The sequence below is a fragment of the Schistocerca piceifrons genome, chromosome 2, assembly GCF_021461385.2.
Source record: "Schistocerca piceifrons isolate TAMUIC-IGC-003096 chromosome 2, iqSchPice1.1, whole genome shotgun sequence".
Taxonomy (NCBI): Eukaryota; Metazoa; Arthropoda; class Insecta; order Orthoptera; family Acrididae; genus Schistocerca; species Schistocerca piceifrons.
The window spans coordinates 213,249,376-213,266,557 of NC_060139.1; the positions used below are offsets into that span (position 1 = coordinate 213,249,376).

At 44.6% G+C, this 17,182-nt stretch overlaps 1 protein-coding gene across 4 annotated transcripts in view; it reads left to right on the forward strand.

Moving 5' to 3' along the window:
• Positions 1 to 634: 634 nt before the first annotated feature.
• The window catches only part of LOC124777952 (nuclear distribution protein nudE-like 1-A), a 173,101-nt gene continuing 156,553 nt past the window's right edge, over positions 635 to 17,182 (forward strand). For 2 of the 4 annotated variants that reach the window (XR_007015811.1, XM_047253512.1), the window contains exons 1-2: positions 635 to 706; positions 1,181 to 1,275. Coding sequence is in view for 3 of the 4 variants with exons in the window: in XM_047253512.1 (XP_047109468.1) it covers positions 689 to 706; positions 1,181 to 1,275 (113 nt within the window). In the remaining variant the exon portion in view is untranslated. Of the gene's footprint in view, positions 707 to 1,062; positions 1,084 to 1,180; positions 1,276 to 17,182 lie in introns of those variants that run through there. The other 2 variants (XM_047253510.1, XM_047253511.1) reach the window with 2 other exon arrangements.

Below are 17,182 nucleotides of genomic sequence, written 5' to 3' on the forward strand. Positions count from 1 at the left end.
TACAACGGGAAGTGCTCTTATAATGGGAAGTACGATCTGACATGCATTTGACAGCGGTTTGCAGTGTATGAAGATAGATGTCCTCAGCAACGACATCCTTACGAGATAACACAGGCTATGGTATTGTTAAGCCACTTACAGACCTCAGCATTGTTATCTGTGATGTAATAAACATCTTATGATTTATTCAAGACCTGAATCTGCAGAAGACAACATATATCAATTAATAATGTGAAAATTCTTACTTTGGATTTTCTTGTAAAACCTGTCCCACACTAAAGGGCCTACTATACCAATTTATATCATGACTAAATATACATTTAAGCATTTTCAAGGGCAGCGCAACCAACAACAAGTACTCTTACTGTTTGTAGCTAATTGCGTTCTCCTCTACAACCCTTAACAGAATAGCAGCCGTGGAGTTCATAAAATCCAGCAAGGATAAAGTAACCCTACATTGCCTATACAAGGATTTAAAAATGTTTATACGTTTAAATGAGTATTTGTGGCTGATTGTGTTCTCCCTTCACAATCTTTAATTTATAACAACTACAGGTTTCAACAAGACTGAATATATATTTTCTTCGATTTGTAGCCTACTTCGAGACTCGAGAGATGATGGTCGTACAACATAGAACGATAACAGAAACAATCGATATAATTATGTGCTGTTAACGGTTTTGTGTGAATGTATGTTGGGAATATGGTTAGTGTATTTTAAATTTGTTTTGATTTCGAAGTGTATATTTAGGATAATTTCGCAGCCTACGTCATCCTTTATATTGATTTACGCGTGAATGGTAAAGAACTGGCGTGTTCGTAGGTATTAGAAGTGACGTATGTGTTGATCTATTTGTTTTGATTTTTAGCAATTTAATAGTTTCTTCCGTAGGGACATTAGAGCAGATTCAGTATTTGATTTTAGGCAGTGTGTACTAGGACGTAAGTGCGTTGTCATCTGTCGTGAGATCTTCATGTCACCACTTCGTGCTGGCTGACGCATCGGGGCTATGAGACGACACCCTTACTAATTTGTTGTTGGGGTTGTGATTTTGTACCTACAGTGTCTTGTTTCGCATGTCTGTAAGACCTCCGTAAAGTTAAAGATGCCAAAAGAAGATTAAAATCCTCAAAGTTAGTTCTCCAGTTATATTGAGTTAGCACATTTTTTCTTTTCTAGGATGCAATGTGCGATGCGATGGAACAGCGAGACGCCATAGACAGTAGTGAAGACATCGATTTTCTTAAAAATGTTATACACCAGTTGAGGCAAGAGTAAGTATTTTATCGTTTGAATGGAAATTTCTAGTATTATACGATTTCAAATTTTATAACATGTTGAACTTCCTTAGGATGGGAGGGTGGCGGAGGGAGTAGGAGGAGGACACCTCTGAACAGTTTGAATTTCTCCACATTGGAACTTCTTTGTAATTGATTATATAAAATCTCACAGTACCACAATATCTGACAGTGGGTTTCTCTCCATTAATATCCAGAAGAGGACAGTTAGTAAGTAGGGCTAAATACAGTTTCATGGAGTGCCAAGTTCCGTTTTTATTAATGCCTTTCTTGGCACATAGTATTAAGTTAAATAGGATTGATTGGCTCAATTGAGTAAGAATCCTTCCAGATATGTTATAAACCACTTGCACAACGTGCCTAAAGAATTAACTGAACTGTAAGTGTAATGGCTACAAATAAGGCAAATTTTGAATAAACCATTGGGGGTGGATTTCATCACCGTTGCAGTGTACCTCCAGCACATCTAAATAATTTATTTCTGCAGCTGAAAATCTGTACAGGGTATATAGTTCTGTTTTATTTCTATGTGGGTGTTAAATAGAGTAATAGTAATCAGACATTAACACTGCCAACGTGTTATCAGTGATGTATAAAAGTCACCTAACTTTTACTGCAGATGAAGAATATAAGTAATACCTAAACAAAATTTTACTATCATTAAACTGTTACGGCAGTAGACAAGTAAAGTTACATATGTATATAAATACATGTACACAAAATAAAATTAGTTTGTAAACGTTAAACCTACAATATGTTTCCAATAATGTCCAATAATTACAATTTGAACAAAGTGTCTTGCATTAATAATGTTAAAAAAAGTTGTGGTACTCTCTCCAAAGAATTTGCACTATGCTGTCACCTTTTCACATTCATAAAATTCATTAACTAAGTAAAGAGGATTATTGACTAATCAACTGTATAATCTGTGCTTAGATAAGGTGAATGGAGGTCCTATCCATTCTAGAGGCAGTTTGGTGAACGTTTTCATACCCACCACATTGTAGCCGTTCATTGATTCAGACAGTCTACACTATGGTACATCAATATGCCTGTTATTTCTAATTCCATGAGAATGCGAATCTGTAAAGTTGATTATTCTGACATGTTATTCTTTGTATACAGAGAACAATGTAAGTGTAAAATTTAATTACAGTTATTATTTTTAGATCAATAAACAGTGGTCTGCAATGGGCAGCTTCATCTTAACATTAGTAAAAGTTAAGAAGATGAACAATGGTCTGACTCATAAACAAGTTTATGAACCTCCAGCAGGATACAGGAGAAATGGGTCAGCAACTTACCTTTATTAAAACTATTAATTGTAGTCCTGTCAAAGTTATGGTGAGATAAATCCTTACCCATCTACAGTGTATTATCAGTGCTTCTGGCCAAACATCACCAGGACAACTGTTCTTGTGTTGGTTGGCAAGAAGTACTGATAATACAGAGTTTGTACATGTCACTCATGATTGTCAATTGTGGTTATTTGCAAATTGTGTGTGTGTGTGTGTGTGTGTGTGTGTGTGTGTGTGTGTGTGTTTCAATACTTATGAAAGTGACAGGTTGATAATGGACGTTCTGTCAGAAACTAGTCATAGCAAGTAAAGGATTTTTCTCACTGTAGTGTTGACAGAATTGCAAATAATAGTATTATAAACAAATGACCTATATAGATGTGCAAAATGTATTACAAACAAAGAAAATACAGATTTTTAGAACTGTAATCCTATGGCTACAACTGGGAAAAAATTAATTAATTTTAAGCAAGTTTAAGTGTGGGACATTTGGAGATGAGGATGTCTGGCCATTTTCAAAAAAAAAAAAAAAAAAAAGCTGGTAAATGAAAGAGATTGAAATCATCAGTATTAACTTACAGACAAAAGCCGAATTGAACTGTATACCTTTAAAAGGCTGGAAAAAACTTATTGCCGGGTTTAAAGAAAATGAATTTTGGAAAAAAAATGAATGCAGTGCTGCAAGAAAAGTTACATTTGATGAACCGTCTGCTTTTGAAAATATTGATTTAAAATGATGATTATGTACGGACAGTCAGTAAATGGTTTCGACGGGCATACTTGGTTGTATGATACCACCCGTCTGCTTTGATCTGTGACATAGTTGCAATGTGGTGCGGTGTGTTGCGCGCCATCATTGAGCCGTGGTGTGTTTGTTTTCAGGTGGAAATGAAATGTTGTACAGGGCACAGCATAAAAAGAGGTGGTGTGCTCTAGTGGTTTAGGCTATTGGTATCCTGGTCTAGTTGATGTATAGGTTAACTGGAGATTTGGAAACTGTCTTTTTGTAAATATGGGGGGGGGGGGGGAGAGGATATTGATGTCTTGGTCTAGGGTTGAGTTACATAGGGATTTACTGGTATCCTGCCGAGGGTTGATCTATATTGGTTAAGTTTAGATTGGTATACTGGCTCCTCTTCTTCTTTTTTTTGTGTGTGTGTGTGTGTGTGTGTGTGTGTGTGTGTGTGTGTGTGTGTGTGTGTGTGTGTGTGTGTTGGTCACTGCTGTGGTATGGTGTTGAGCTATGTAGGTTACCTCAAGTTTGAGATATTGTGATCTTATGGTGGATGTTGTAGGATTGTGCCGGATTTCCCCCCCCCCCCCCCCCCCCCCCCTCCAATATTGAGTGGTGTTTTTTCCCCAGTCTGTTGTCTCTTGACTGGTGCCCCCCCGCAAACCCCATATCCTGCAGTTGTTTCACTAATTTAATTGGCGATTAAATACAGAAGACAGAAATTAATAACTAGACAGAAATGAAAAAATAAAATTAAATGGGCAGTTCTATTTTCTCGATTTTTTTTTTTATCAGTAATTTTGCTGCATTCATAAACAGAAAATTATTATAAGCACATTGCATCGATAGGAGAGGCCCAAATGTTGAGTTGGTTTTAAAAATAGTCTTTCATTTAGGCGTTGGAAGGTACCTTGTCCACTGTTATAAAGCACCTCACTGCAGTCGTACATTTCAGCTAAAGTGTGCTTCAACTGAGATGTAATATTTGACTTTCTGTTCATTACTATGAACTGTGGAAAAAAAATTTGAAAGTTGCCCAACATATTATAGTCTCATAGGAAAAAGTTAAGAATATAAAATCTGTTTTTCCCAATGCCCCCCCCCCCCCCCAATATAATTGTTAATTTTATTCTTTACATCAGGCAGTATAAGAAAAATGTTTCTGAATTTCTTCATTTAATTAAGTGTTTCAATTATTTATCTGTAAAATAAGGGAAATGCAACCACTTCTCAATAGCAGACTGTTGCGCGGCCCACACACACACATTGCAGAAAACAGTTATCACTAGCTTTCGAGTTCCGGCACTTATACCAGAAAGTACACATATTCGTACACACAAGCACACAGATTTAATACATAAGAGTTCTTAAAAGCTTGTGTTTTGCATACTTTTAGAGAATCTCGTCGGAACATTTGTGCTACTGTAAGTTTATCCACTATGATATAACAGACTGTTGAAAACAGAACTCTTTGCAGTAGCCTTCACTTGCATTTTTCTCAGTTGATGTGCGATGTGGGCCTCTAGGCACATAAAATACAACAAATTACTCATGAGAGAGTTGTCTGTGTAATAGAGCTTCACTCAAATTTAGGCTTGTGGTTTTAGTTAGTTTTAGTGAAAATTGTGTTAATTATAGAGTGACTGTATGGTAGATCTTGGGCTCTGCAACAGCTTAATCTGCCACCAACACCTTTATTTTGTATTCACATTCATGGGCTTCCGCAATTCACTACCAAATTTTCTGCTTCCCATCAAACCTAGACCCCAGGCTATTTCTACAGGTCAGCTTGTCAATACAGTCACTATCGCAAATTAACCAGTTAGGTATATAGGCCTATTCTGGGACAGAATAATTATTACCTCAACCATTGTGGATATTACATGTCTGAGATCGATCATTGTAGGAGATCTTATTTCTTTCACTGTCTTTACTGCTCAATTGTTATCTAATTGGGTACAATCAAAGATTGCAGTACCTCCTGTCAGCTTTGACCTGTGATGTCAAGATGATGGCAGACACTCCTATTTCAGTCTTATGCAATTTGGGGACAATGATGTCACTCGTTATACACACGGACAGGCGCAAATAAGATGAGAAAAATTTGATTTCAGAAATAACATGAAAGTGATGGGACAATCTCAGGAATTTGGATGTGTGGTCAGAAGAAAACTAAATACACGGCAATTCTAATTATGATAACATACCAGAACAAATACTAAAGCAAAAATCAAGCAAATGAAATGCTCATCAATCAACAAAACAACAATAAAAATGCCTGAAAAAACATTAGATTGGAAATTTCACTTGACATGTATAGCTGAAACAAAATTAATGATACCACGAACACACACGTACTTATAAAACCCAGTGCTGTGTAGAAAATTTCACTTGACCTATGTAGTTCAGACAGAGTCCACAAAATTTGACAAATCCGTTGTCCAACACTTCACTTGACCCATTAAATCTGCTGTACCACAAAAATGAAACTTGCCCATATGACTTGCATTGAAAATCTATGCAAATCATTCCATGATACCTAGCAATTACAGGCCAACATAATTACCAACAGCTAGCAATACAATCCAAAAATTCATAAAAAATTACATTAACAACTGTGCTCATAGATACACATAACATAAAAAAAAACATACTCAATGAACCAAAGTAGCCGACACACAAATCTAGGAATCTAGCAAAAGGAAAAAAATAATGTATCAACACAGTCTTTTGGATTGCCAGTGTAGAGTTCCCAAACCAGGAATCACTCCGGGTACAAGGTCATAAACTGTTCCGCCGACAATACCCCGTGGACACTAATAATTCCAAACCCAAAAACTATTCTATTGCCCATAACTGCCAATATCAAAATAATTCATTAACAAACTGCAAAAGTTCTTTATTGTTCTCAAAAACTGCATTCAAGAATGACTCACTAACAGGACTCAAAATAATTTAGGAACTAAAGAGTGCCATCATATACTCAGACATGCCCAAACCCGGTCTATTTGTAATACATTCCGCCGCAGTGACATCACACAACACAAAACTACTACATCGTGGGTCAAAGCAGATTGATGACTTCACAAACTTCAGTTGAAAGTGTTCTGTGATCAATAGTAATTGTCAGATGAGGATGATTTGCATTTATCTTTAGAATGTTGCTGGTTGTCACAACATATTGTTCATGTGAAAAAGCAGAAAGGGAGTTTATAACTGCACTTTTACTTCCATGTATGACATAAATGAACAATAGGGGATTATCAAGCATCTGCCTCATCCTTGTAGCAGTTATTTGTGACCTGCACAGGACATACATGGACTCTTGACATTTTTGTGCCCCTTCTGTACTTCATCTTGATGTGAAATCCTTAACATTTTGAAAATTTTGTTCTCCTAATTGACACTCCTCCATGTTGTAGAGTTATTTGTTGAAGTTGTAATCAGGCCAGCATTGTATTGCATGGAATTCATTAGGTCTAGATTAAATGTAAGTACCTATTTGAATAAATATTCTCTGCTTAGGGTTTGATATAGTTACCCTTAACCTACCAACAAACTCAGTTCCTTTCTGCAGTGACATTAATTTAAACTTGTATAATCCAGAAAGATGACACTGTGGTAAGATGCTCAACTTGAATTCAGGAGTGCAGTGGTTTGAATCCTCATCTGGCCATACAGATTAAAATTGTTTTGAGTTTTCTTAATCACTTATGAAACCACCACCACCATCATATATGTGCTTATGCTCAATGTGTAATGACCCCATCTTTAGTGAGATGTTATGTCCTAATCTTTTTTCCCGTTTGCTATATTTTCTGCTGTCATTAACTTAAACCTTTATTCTACCCCCACTTCTTTTGAGGAGAATGTAAAAGCAATTGTAAATACTAACTCTGATAGAATATTATATTTGTCTCTTTATATATCATTATGTGTGAAAATTTGAATCAACTGAACCTGCCAAAACTGTATGTTTGCTTCGTCTCGCAACATAATGATTATGTAGTATGTGATGTCTTATGTGAGTTAACAGAAATTGAACAAAACATTAACAGTGTGTTTCGGTGTCTATTATTTGTAGGTTGTGGTGACATTAGTCTGTAAATTGGTGAAGACGACAAATTCAGATCAGAGATCTTAGATGTTATGTCATACTGATTTGCAATGAGAAAGATCAATGCGAGATCACTCTGATTAATGAAGAGTAGTGAGACAATGAAGAAATATGAAAACATGTGGCAGTATGAGTCTTCATTGTCAGACCTCCCAGGGAACTCGCTGGTCTTTCGTGAGTTCGTGCATGACGCACATGGGGCCCCGAGCTTTCCATGTGCTCCCTCCTTTCCCTCTCTTGGTATCCTTACTTATGTGGGTTTGGCTGTCCAACAAGTTCTCTGTATTCCTTAAGATTTTGTTCCCCTTGCCTTTTCTTTTTGGTCATTCCTTTTTGATGTTTCTGATCCCCCTTTGGTGTCTGAGTTCCACTTCTAAATTTTTTTCTCTATAATGTGAGCCGTTTGGTGAAGAACTCCCTTCTTATCTACAGCTTGGACCGCCCCCCCCTCCCTCCCCTTGCCCATAGTCCACCTCCACCCCACTAGGTCACCAGTATGTATAGCCAGTCCATGTGGTCGGGCTGTTACGTAACCATCTGGCTGAGCTCCCTGACAACATAGGGATCAGACATCTGATACCTGAGCTGTTGCCTGTCCATGTATGCCTAGGAGTGGTTGCTTGTCATTCTAAAGCGTCGGAACTTCCAGCAACAGCCACCGTGCCAAACAGCCATAGCTGTGGGTGGGTGGTGCCCATGGGGAGAGGCACTGATCGGGGTGGGTGATATCAGGGCGTATGGTTTGCGTATGAAACATTTAAAGCTCCAGAAAACAGGCTGTTCTTCTGCAGGTGTCTCTTTAGTTGGTAATGGATCATTTAATGCTGCTTCTTATGACCTGGCAGCCTTGCCTTCCTTGAACACACGGTAGGAGGAGGGTCAGGCTCGCTGACTTGTGGTGATACACTTTCCGCACTACATGGTCTGTACTAGGACAGACAGGGACACATTCACTGCTACAAAGCCTTTTTTTTTTGTGGAAAATATTGAGACAAGTTTGGTGAAGTTGAGTGTCTCACTAAGATGCGATAGGTTTCACTGTTGATCAAAACTTGTTCTGCCGCCTAATTGCAGCCCTCCATGCTTGTATAATTTTGGTGACGCCCAGTTGTTGATTATTCCACATCAATCTTTGAATATGGTTCAGGAAGTCATTTTTCATAGGGATCTCATCCTTCAAACTTGTTTTGGAATGACCGGGCATTCATATTGTTTGATGTGGTTAGAAAGGTCATAAAGACAATCACACCGACACCGGTGCCTTTATTCAGGCGTTTGAGGGAGATACTCTACCAGAGAAGGTCAAGGTTATCTATTACCAGTCTAACATAAAGCTGTACATCCCATGCTACAAATGAGGTGCTTTTGGTGCTTGCATTTTAGGCACAATTTCCTGCTGCACGGTGGACCTACTACACAGTGAATATGGACACCCGCTCCAAGAGGGGACACTGTGTTCTGCTGCCCATATATGTTAATTGTCACGGCCGTCACTCTCCACACTGCCTAGATTGCCGGGGTTATAGGAAGGAAAAGAAGACATGGGAGTATAAGTCTGTTGTTGTCAGAAATATGACTGACTTCACTAGTGTCAGTGACTTCTAACTATGCATCTGTTATGTCCTTTCCCCCTCATCCTTCTTCCTTACCCCAGTCCCACCCCCCACCCCCTCTCCTCTCACCCTTACCTGCACTTCAGACGTACTCCCCTCCCCTCTGGGTGCCACTCCCCCTCCCCATCTGGAGAAGTGTCCACCTTCTTTGGCACCCACCAGTGATGGGGTACCTCCCAGGACCCCTACCTCCAGCATCTCTCAGGCCAGAAGCCAGCTGCCACAACTCATCTACAGGACACACAGTCTCTGTGCACCAAGGTCACTTGCTCTCATTCAGTTGTGGATCTTGTGGAAGCCTGCTCTCTCTACACCCCTGCCCCCCTCGACTTATGGAGGAGTAAGAACATAGTCTCCCCCCCCCCCCCTCCCCTCCGGTGCCCCCAGGGATGCCTTCGCCCTGTTCGCAACTGGACTCTGACCTCTTATTTATGGGTTTCACCCTATCTTAGTTTTTTGACAGATGATGACATGGCAGAGAGATTGGCTCCAGCCTGTTCTCCGTCAACTCCCCAAGTTGTAACCCATTATTCCCTTTTGCTCAGTAGCTTGTGTTCTCCAGGAATCTCATTTTACAGATGCTCACTCACTGATCCTTCATAGGTTGCGTGCTTTGTCGGAACTGGGTTGGCTCCTTGAGGGCTACCGATGGCATTTGCACATTTGTCTGTACGGACGTTGTTAGTGCATGGATACCCCTTTGTACTGCATTGGAAGCAGTTGCTGTCCTGGTCCACATTGACCCCACGGTCACAGTTTGCAATCTCTATCTCCCTCCTGACAGGCCTCCTACACCTGCTTCCCTAACTGCCCTCCTCCAGCAACTCCCCCTCCCTCCCTCCCTTCCTCCTCCGCCTTGGGCCCCTTTGTGGGGCAGTGCTTTTTCATCTAGTCAGAGACTCCTCATTGATCAATTTCTTGCAGACCACGTCCTGTGCCTTCTTAATGATCTTTTGCTCACCCCTCCCCCCCCTGCAGGTCCGGGGGTTAGAGTAGGCCTGTTGTATTCCTGCCTGTCTTAAGAGGCGACTAGAAGGAGTCTCAAACGTTTCGGCCTATATATAATGGTCCCCTCTCGGGTTTGACCTCCATATTCCCAAATTATTCCAAAGAGCGAGCCAATTGGGGAAGGGCGCCTTACATGGTGGTCCATCGTGCATTGAGACCTTTAGCCTGCTTTCTCATCGCCGCATTGCCGTCCTGCTCATTCTCCATCTCTTGGGCGAGGATACATTCCAGGGTGCAATTTCCACCATGCACTGTGCAGTGTTGCTTTTTGCGGAGACGTCGGCCATGGACTTCTGTGCACCTAATATCCAGCACGGTAGCCAGTCCATTGTGGTGGGGCTGCCATGTACCCTGTTGGTTGTAGCCCCCTGACAACACAGGGATCGCTCTGCTGATGCCTGCACCGTTAACTCCCCACGTATGCCAAGGCGTAGATGCCTATCTCCCTGGGGCTTCGGGACTCCCGGCAATGGCCATCCTGCCACGTGGCCCTTGCTGAGACTGGGTGGTGCCCATGGGGAGGGCCCTTGGTTGGAGTGGGTGGCATCAGGGCGGATGACCCGCAATGAAGCATGGTACATCATCTCTTGCTGGTGGCGAGCCGCCAGCAGTCTGTAAGTGTTCTCGGGCTCAATTCGATGCTCAGAAATATGATCCCGAATTGTTCCCCTCCCTGGCCACACCGTGGGAGGACCGCAAGGCTCAGGATGGCAGTGACACTTATTCACCCCGGTTCCTAGTTTGTACAAGAGCTGACAGGGAGTCTTTCATGTCAACGAAGCCTCAGTTCCTCATAGAGAATTTAGAAGACAAGTTTGGGGAAGTGGAAGGCTTGTCCAAAACGTGCTCTGGATCAGTACTGATAAAAATGGCATCCTCTGCCCAGTCATGAAGGTTACTTGCTTGTGACAAGTTGGGGGATGTTTCAATTACCAGCACACCCCATAAGAGTTTAAATATGGTCCAGGGTATTATTTTCCATAGGGACCTTCTTTTGCGTCTGATGATCAGCTGTGCGTCAATTTAGAGCGTCAAGGTGTTCATTTCGTCCGGCGCGTTCATTGGGGCCCGAAGGATAATCAGATTGCAACCGGTGCCTTCATCTTGGCCTTCGAGTGTGATACATTACCAGAGAAGGTCAAGGTGATGGTCTGCCGCTGTGTTAAGCTGCCTCCCCTGATGCAGTGCTTTAAGTGCTGGAAGTTAGGCCATATGTCTTCACACTGTACTTCCAGCCTCACATGTTGAGATTGCGGACACCCATCACATCCCAATACTCCATGTGCCATGCCTCCTGTCTGTGTCAACTGCGGATAGCATCATTCACCTTGCTTGCCAGACTGCAGGATCTTACAGAAAGAGCAGAAAATCGTGGAATATGAGACCCTGGACCGACTGACCTATGCTGATGCTAAGAGGAAATATGAATGACTCCATACTGTGCGAATGAGTTCCTCATATGCTGCCGCTACGACAACCGTGATAGCCCCGTCACTTCAGCGAATTCCAGTCAGCTCACCAAGCCATACAACTCCACATGTCCCGTTGCACATGGGGAGCCACTACTCACCCTGTTGCTCCTGCGCCACCTTCCTTGGGAGCAACCCCTCCCCCCCTCCCTCTTCCCCCTCCCCCCTCCCCCCCCCACGCTCCTGCGCCACCTTCCTTGGAAGCAACCCCCCCCCCCCCCCCCCACACACACACATCAGGGACATCCGTCCCTGCTTCTAAAACCAGAGAAGTGTCCAACTTCTTCAGCTCCTCTCGCTTGCAAGGGGTCCCTTGGGTCCCTCCCTTCCCAGGTTTCCACAAGTGGGGAGGATGATGCCCGGCAGTGGCATAAGTCCCCACAAGCAGCTGGTCATAGGGCTTTGCGATCCTCCTTTTTCCCGGAGACTGAATCGGTGAAGCCCTCCCAGCCAGTGAAACCCAAGGAGCAGCGAGAAAAGTCGAAGAAGAAGACCTCCAAGACATAGGAACTTGTGGGGGCACCACCTCACCACGACCTACAAGCTCTGCGTCTGAGGGCGAGGTAGAGGATCTGATGTCCGCTGAGGACCTAGATCTACCAGACTCTCAGACACAATTGATGCCACTCGCACAGGTACTCAATTGGTGGCAGCAGGTGAGCCAGTGGCGTAATCTGCCTCCTCGGTCACTTCACGCCTTTCTCAGCTATGGACATTGTCATCCTCCAGTGGAACTGCAGCGGTTTTTTCCACCATCTTGCTGAGCTCCGACAACTTCTCAGCCTTCACCCTTTCCTCTGCATTGCTCTTCAGGAAACTTGGTTTCTGGTGATGCAAACCCCCGCCCTCCGTGGCTATTGGGGTTATTATGAGAACCAGGCAGCTTATGAGAGGGTATCTGGTGGTGTCTGCACCTACGTCCTTCACTCCCTTTACAGTGAGTCTGTCCCTCTACAAACACCTTTAGTGGCTGTCGCTGTTTGGGTTTGGATGCCTCAGGCTGTTACTATCTGTAGTCTCTATCTTCTACTGGAGGTGATGTCCCGCAGCATGTCCTGGTTGCACTGATAGCCAATTGCCGCCACCTTTTCCGTTACTGGGCGACTTCAACACCCATAACCCTCTGTGGGGTGGATCAGTGGCAACAGGCTGAGGCAGCATCGTTGATCAAGTGTTGGCACAGCTCGACCTAACTCTTTTAAATAATGGTGCCTTCACACATTTCATTGTGGCACATGGCACGTACTCAGCTATCGATCTTTCGATCTGCAGCCCTAGCCTATTACCATCTGTCCAATGGAGTGTTCATGACTACTTGTCACTGCCACAGCATCACTCTTCTAGGCGCCCCTGCAGATGGGCTATGAATAAGGCTGACTGGGACTTGTTCACCTCCATTGCCACTGTTGAGCCTCTTTCCAATGACGCCATTGATGCGGTGGTTCATCCGGTCACCACCGTCATCGTTACTGCCGCAGAATCTGCCATTCCCTGTTCTTCTGGGTCCCCCTGGCGGAGGACTGTGTCTTGGTGGTCGCCTGAGATCACTGAGGCAATTAAAGATCGCAGGCGGGCACTCCAGTGTCACAAGCGGCATCCCTCATTGGAACACCTCATCGCCTTTAAATGGCTCCGTGCGCGAGCCCGCCGCCTCATTCGCCAATGCAAGCAGGAGTGCTGGGAAAGGTATGTCTCCACCATTGGCCTCCGTACCTCTCCATCACAGGTTTGGGCCAAGATTAGGTGACTCTATGGCTGTCGGACCCCCGTCAGCGTACCTGCACTTTCATTGAATGGAGCAGTCTGTACTGGCTCTGACACAATAGCAAAATGTTTAGCGGAATATTTTGCTCAGAGTTCTGCTTCTGCGAATTACCCATTGGCCTTTGGCTCCCTGAAAGAGCAGTTGGAACGTCGGAGCCTTTCATTTTACACGCACCACCCTGAATCATACAATGCTCCATTCAGTGAGTGGGAATTCCAAAGTGCCCCAGCCGCTTGCCCTGATATGGCTCCCGGACCAGATCGCATCCACTGTCAGATGCTCAAACACCTCTCAGTGGACTGCCAGCGACGCCTCCTAGACCTTTTCAACCGTATCTGGGTTGAGGGTGAGTTCCCGTCGCAATGGCAGGAAAGCGTCTTAATCCCCGTATTGAAACCTGGCAAGAACCCACTGGAGGTGGACAGCTACCGCCTCATTAGCCTCACCAACGTTCTTTGCAAGTTGCTCAAACGCATGGTGAGCCGGAGGTTGAGTTGGCTACTTGAGTCTCGGGGCCTTCTGGCTCCATCTCAGGTTGGGTTCCGTAAGGGCCGCTCTGCCGCCGATAATCTGGTTTGCCTGGAGTCTGCCATCTGTACGGCATTTGCCCACCGTCAGCATCTGGTCGCCGTCTTTTTAGATATGCTGAAGGCATACAATACAACATGGCGACATCACATCCTCTTTATGCTTCATGGTTGGGGTCTGCTCCCAATTTTCGTTCAAAATTTTCTGTCCCTTCGTTCCTTCCGTGTGCAAGTTGCAGCCTCCCATAGGTCCTCCCGAGTTCAGGAGAGTGGGGTAGTGCAAGGATCTGTCTTAAGTGTCTGCCTCTTTTTGATTGCAATTAATGGGCTCGCTGCGGTGGTGGGAACGTCTGTCTCAGCTTCCTTGTATGCTGACGACTTCTGCCTATACTATAGCTCCACTGGCATTGCAGCTGCTAAACAGCAGCTGCTGGGTGCTATCCAAAAGGCGCAGTCTTGTGCTGTAGGGCATGGCTTCCAGTTTTCGGATGCCAAGACCTGCGTTACGCATCTCTGCTGGCGATGCGCTGTGCACCCTGAGCCACGGCTTTATCTTGACAGCAAACATCTTGCTATGGTGGAGACGCATCGGTTTTTGGGATTGGTTTTGGATACCCGGTTGACTTGGCTGCCTCATATTTTGCAGCTTAAACAAACGTGCTGGCGCTCTTCATTGCTTGAGTCACACCAGCTGGGATGCCTTCTATGGCTGTACCAGGCATTAATTCAGTCCCGTCTAGATTACTGGAGCCTGGCTTACGATTCGGCATCCCCTTCTGCATTGTGGTCGCTGGACTCCATCCTTCACAGCGGGATTCGACTCGCCACTGAAGCTTTCCGGACGAACCCTGTCAACAGCATACTTGTGGAGGCAGGTGTCCCTCCATTGCGATTCCGGTGCCAATGATTACTGGCCGCTTGTGCTACACACTTTTGTAGCTTGCCCGGGCATCCCAATTATCGTCTCCTGTTCCCTCAGTTGGTCGTCCATCTTCCAGAATGGCGGCCCTGGTCGCGGTGTAAGATCGCGGTTCGCGTCAGAGCTCTTCTCTCTGGGCTTGAGGTTTTTCGTCTTCTACCTCTTTTCCGGGCCCCTCTGCGTATACCCCCGTGGTATGTGCCCCGCCCATGCCTTTTGCTCGATTTGGCATGGGGCCCAAAGGACTCAGTCCCTCCTGAGGCCCTCCGCTGCCGCTTACTTTCAATCCTTGCTGTGTTTCGAGGCTCTGACGTTGTCTATACTGACAGTTCGATGGTTGCTGGTCGTGTCGGTTATGCTCTTACTCTAGGAGATCATTATGAACAACATTCATTGCTGGCTGGCTGCAGTGTTTTCACTGCCGAATTGGTCGCCATCTCTCGCGCCCTAGAGTATATCTGCACTTGCTCAGGTGAGTCCTTCTTTATCTGTAGTGACTCTCTGAGCGGTTTTTGAGCTATTGACCAGTATTTCCCTCGCTCTCGTCTGGTGATGGCTATCTAGGAGTCCCTCGATACTCTTGCCTGTTGTGGCCGCTCTGTGGTCATTGTGTGGGCCCTGGGTCATGTAGGCATCCCGGGAAATGAACGTGTTGACACGCTGGCCAAACAGGCTGTCGATGCACCAGCCTTGGAGATTGGTCTTTCAGAGTGTGACCTCAGGTCAGTTTTACAGCAGAAGGTACTTCGCACCTGGGGTGAAGAATGGTGCACCTTTCCTTCACCCAACAAACTTCGGGCCATCAAGGAGGCTACTGATGAGTGGCGCTCCTCCTTGCGGGTTTCTCGCAGGGACTCTGTTGTCCTCTGCCGGCTGTGCATTGGCCACACCTCGATGACGCACAGCTATTTATTGCGCCGCGAGGACCCACTTTTATGTCGCTGCGGGTCAACTTTGACTGTGGTCGAGATCTTGTTGGACTGCCCGCTTTTAACACCGCTCAGGTAGACGTTTGCGCTGCCTGATACGCTTCCTGCACTTTTATCAGATGACGATGCGATGGCAGATTTAGCTTTGAGTTTTATTCGTGCAGGGGGGTTTTCATCGCTTGATCTAAGTGTTTGTCCTTTTTTTTTTGTGTTGAGTCTGGCCTTTGGCCTAAGATTTTAGACTGGGGTTTTTAGTGTGTTTCCTGGTGGTTGGCTTTTCCTTTTTTGTTTCTATGGTCGTCCAACCACTGTCACACTCGGTGTGATTTTAATTCCTTTTGTCTGGTCTCTGTGTGTGTCTTTCTTCTCCTGTGTCATCTCCATTGTTTGTTTTTATTCCTTGTGGGTGTTTAAAGTTCATGGAAAAAGGGACCAATGGCTGTAGTAGTCTGGTCTCTTCAATCACACAAACCAACCAGCCAACCAACTCCCCGCCCCTACTTCCTTACATTGGTCATCACACTATGATCTCTTTGGTAGTGACCACTTCCCATTGTTTCTCTCGTTCCCTTCCCACCTCCTGATGACCAATTTACCCCACTGGGATTTACACCATGCTAATTGGTCTCTATACATCTGCCAGGTTGTTTTTACATATTATTTGTCAGGTTGTATTGATGAAATAGTATGTTATCTCTTTCAGAAGATAATCTGTGCTGCTGGCATTGCTATTCGCCATTGGCTGTCAGCCATGGTGGAGCACAGCCATTGCCACTGCCATCTGTGATCATCATCGCACCTTGCAGCATCTTAAGCGGCGCCTGTCCTCCCAGACCTTTAAATGTCTTCGTGCCAAAGCCCATTACTTAATCAAACAGAGCAAGTGGGTTCACTGGGAATGCTTTTGTCTCCTATCCAGGTTCTTCTGTTTGTTTGTTATGGGTGTGGGCTTCAAACCACCCCCTCCAAGGTTAAAGGTCGTCAGTGGCAGTCTTCCATTCTGGACCTTGTTCTTCCAAATGGCCTTTGTATGGATCTATCAGTTTTTGTGGAGCACCTCGCACTCCATTTTGCAATGGCTTCTGTGTCAGCCTCCTATCCAGCCGCCTTCCTACTCCAGAAACAGTGGGCTGAAGCTTCCTGCTTATGTTTTACATCTTGTCAGGCAGAATCCTAGATTTAACCTTTTAATGAATGGGAGCTGCTTCTGGCCCTCTCTTCTTCCCACGATTCAACTGCTGGCCCTCTCTTCTTCCCACGATTCAACTGCTGGCCCTCTCTTCTTCCCACGATTCAGCTGCTGGCCCTGATTCCGTCCATCACCAACTTCTGGAATACCTCAGTTGTCCACAATGAGAATCTCTCTTTGGCTCCATGGCATTTTCCCCTCTCAGTGGAGAAACAGTATTGTGGTTCCTGTCATTAATCCTGGCAAGGATGCATCGTCCCTTGGTAGTTATCAGCCAGTCAGCCTGACCAATGTCTCCAGCAAGTTACTAGAACAG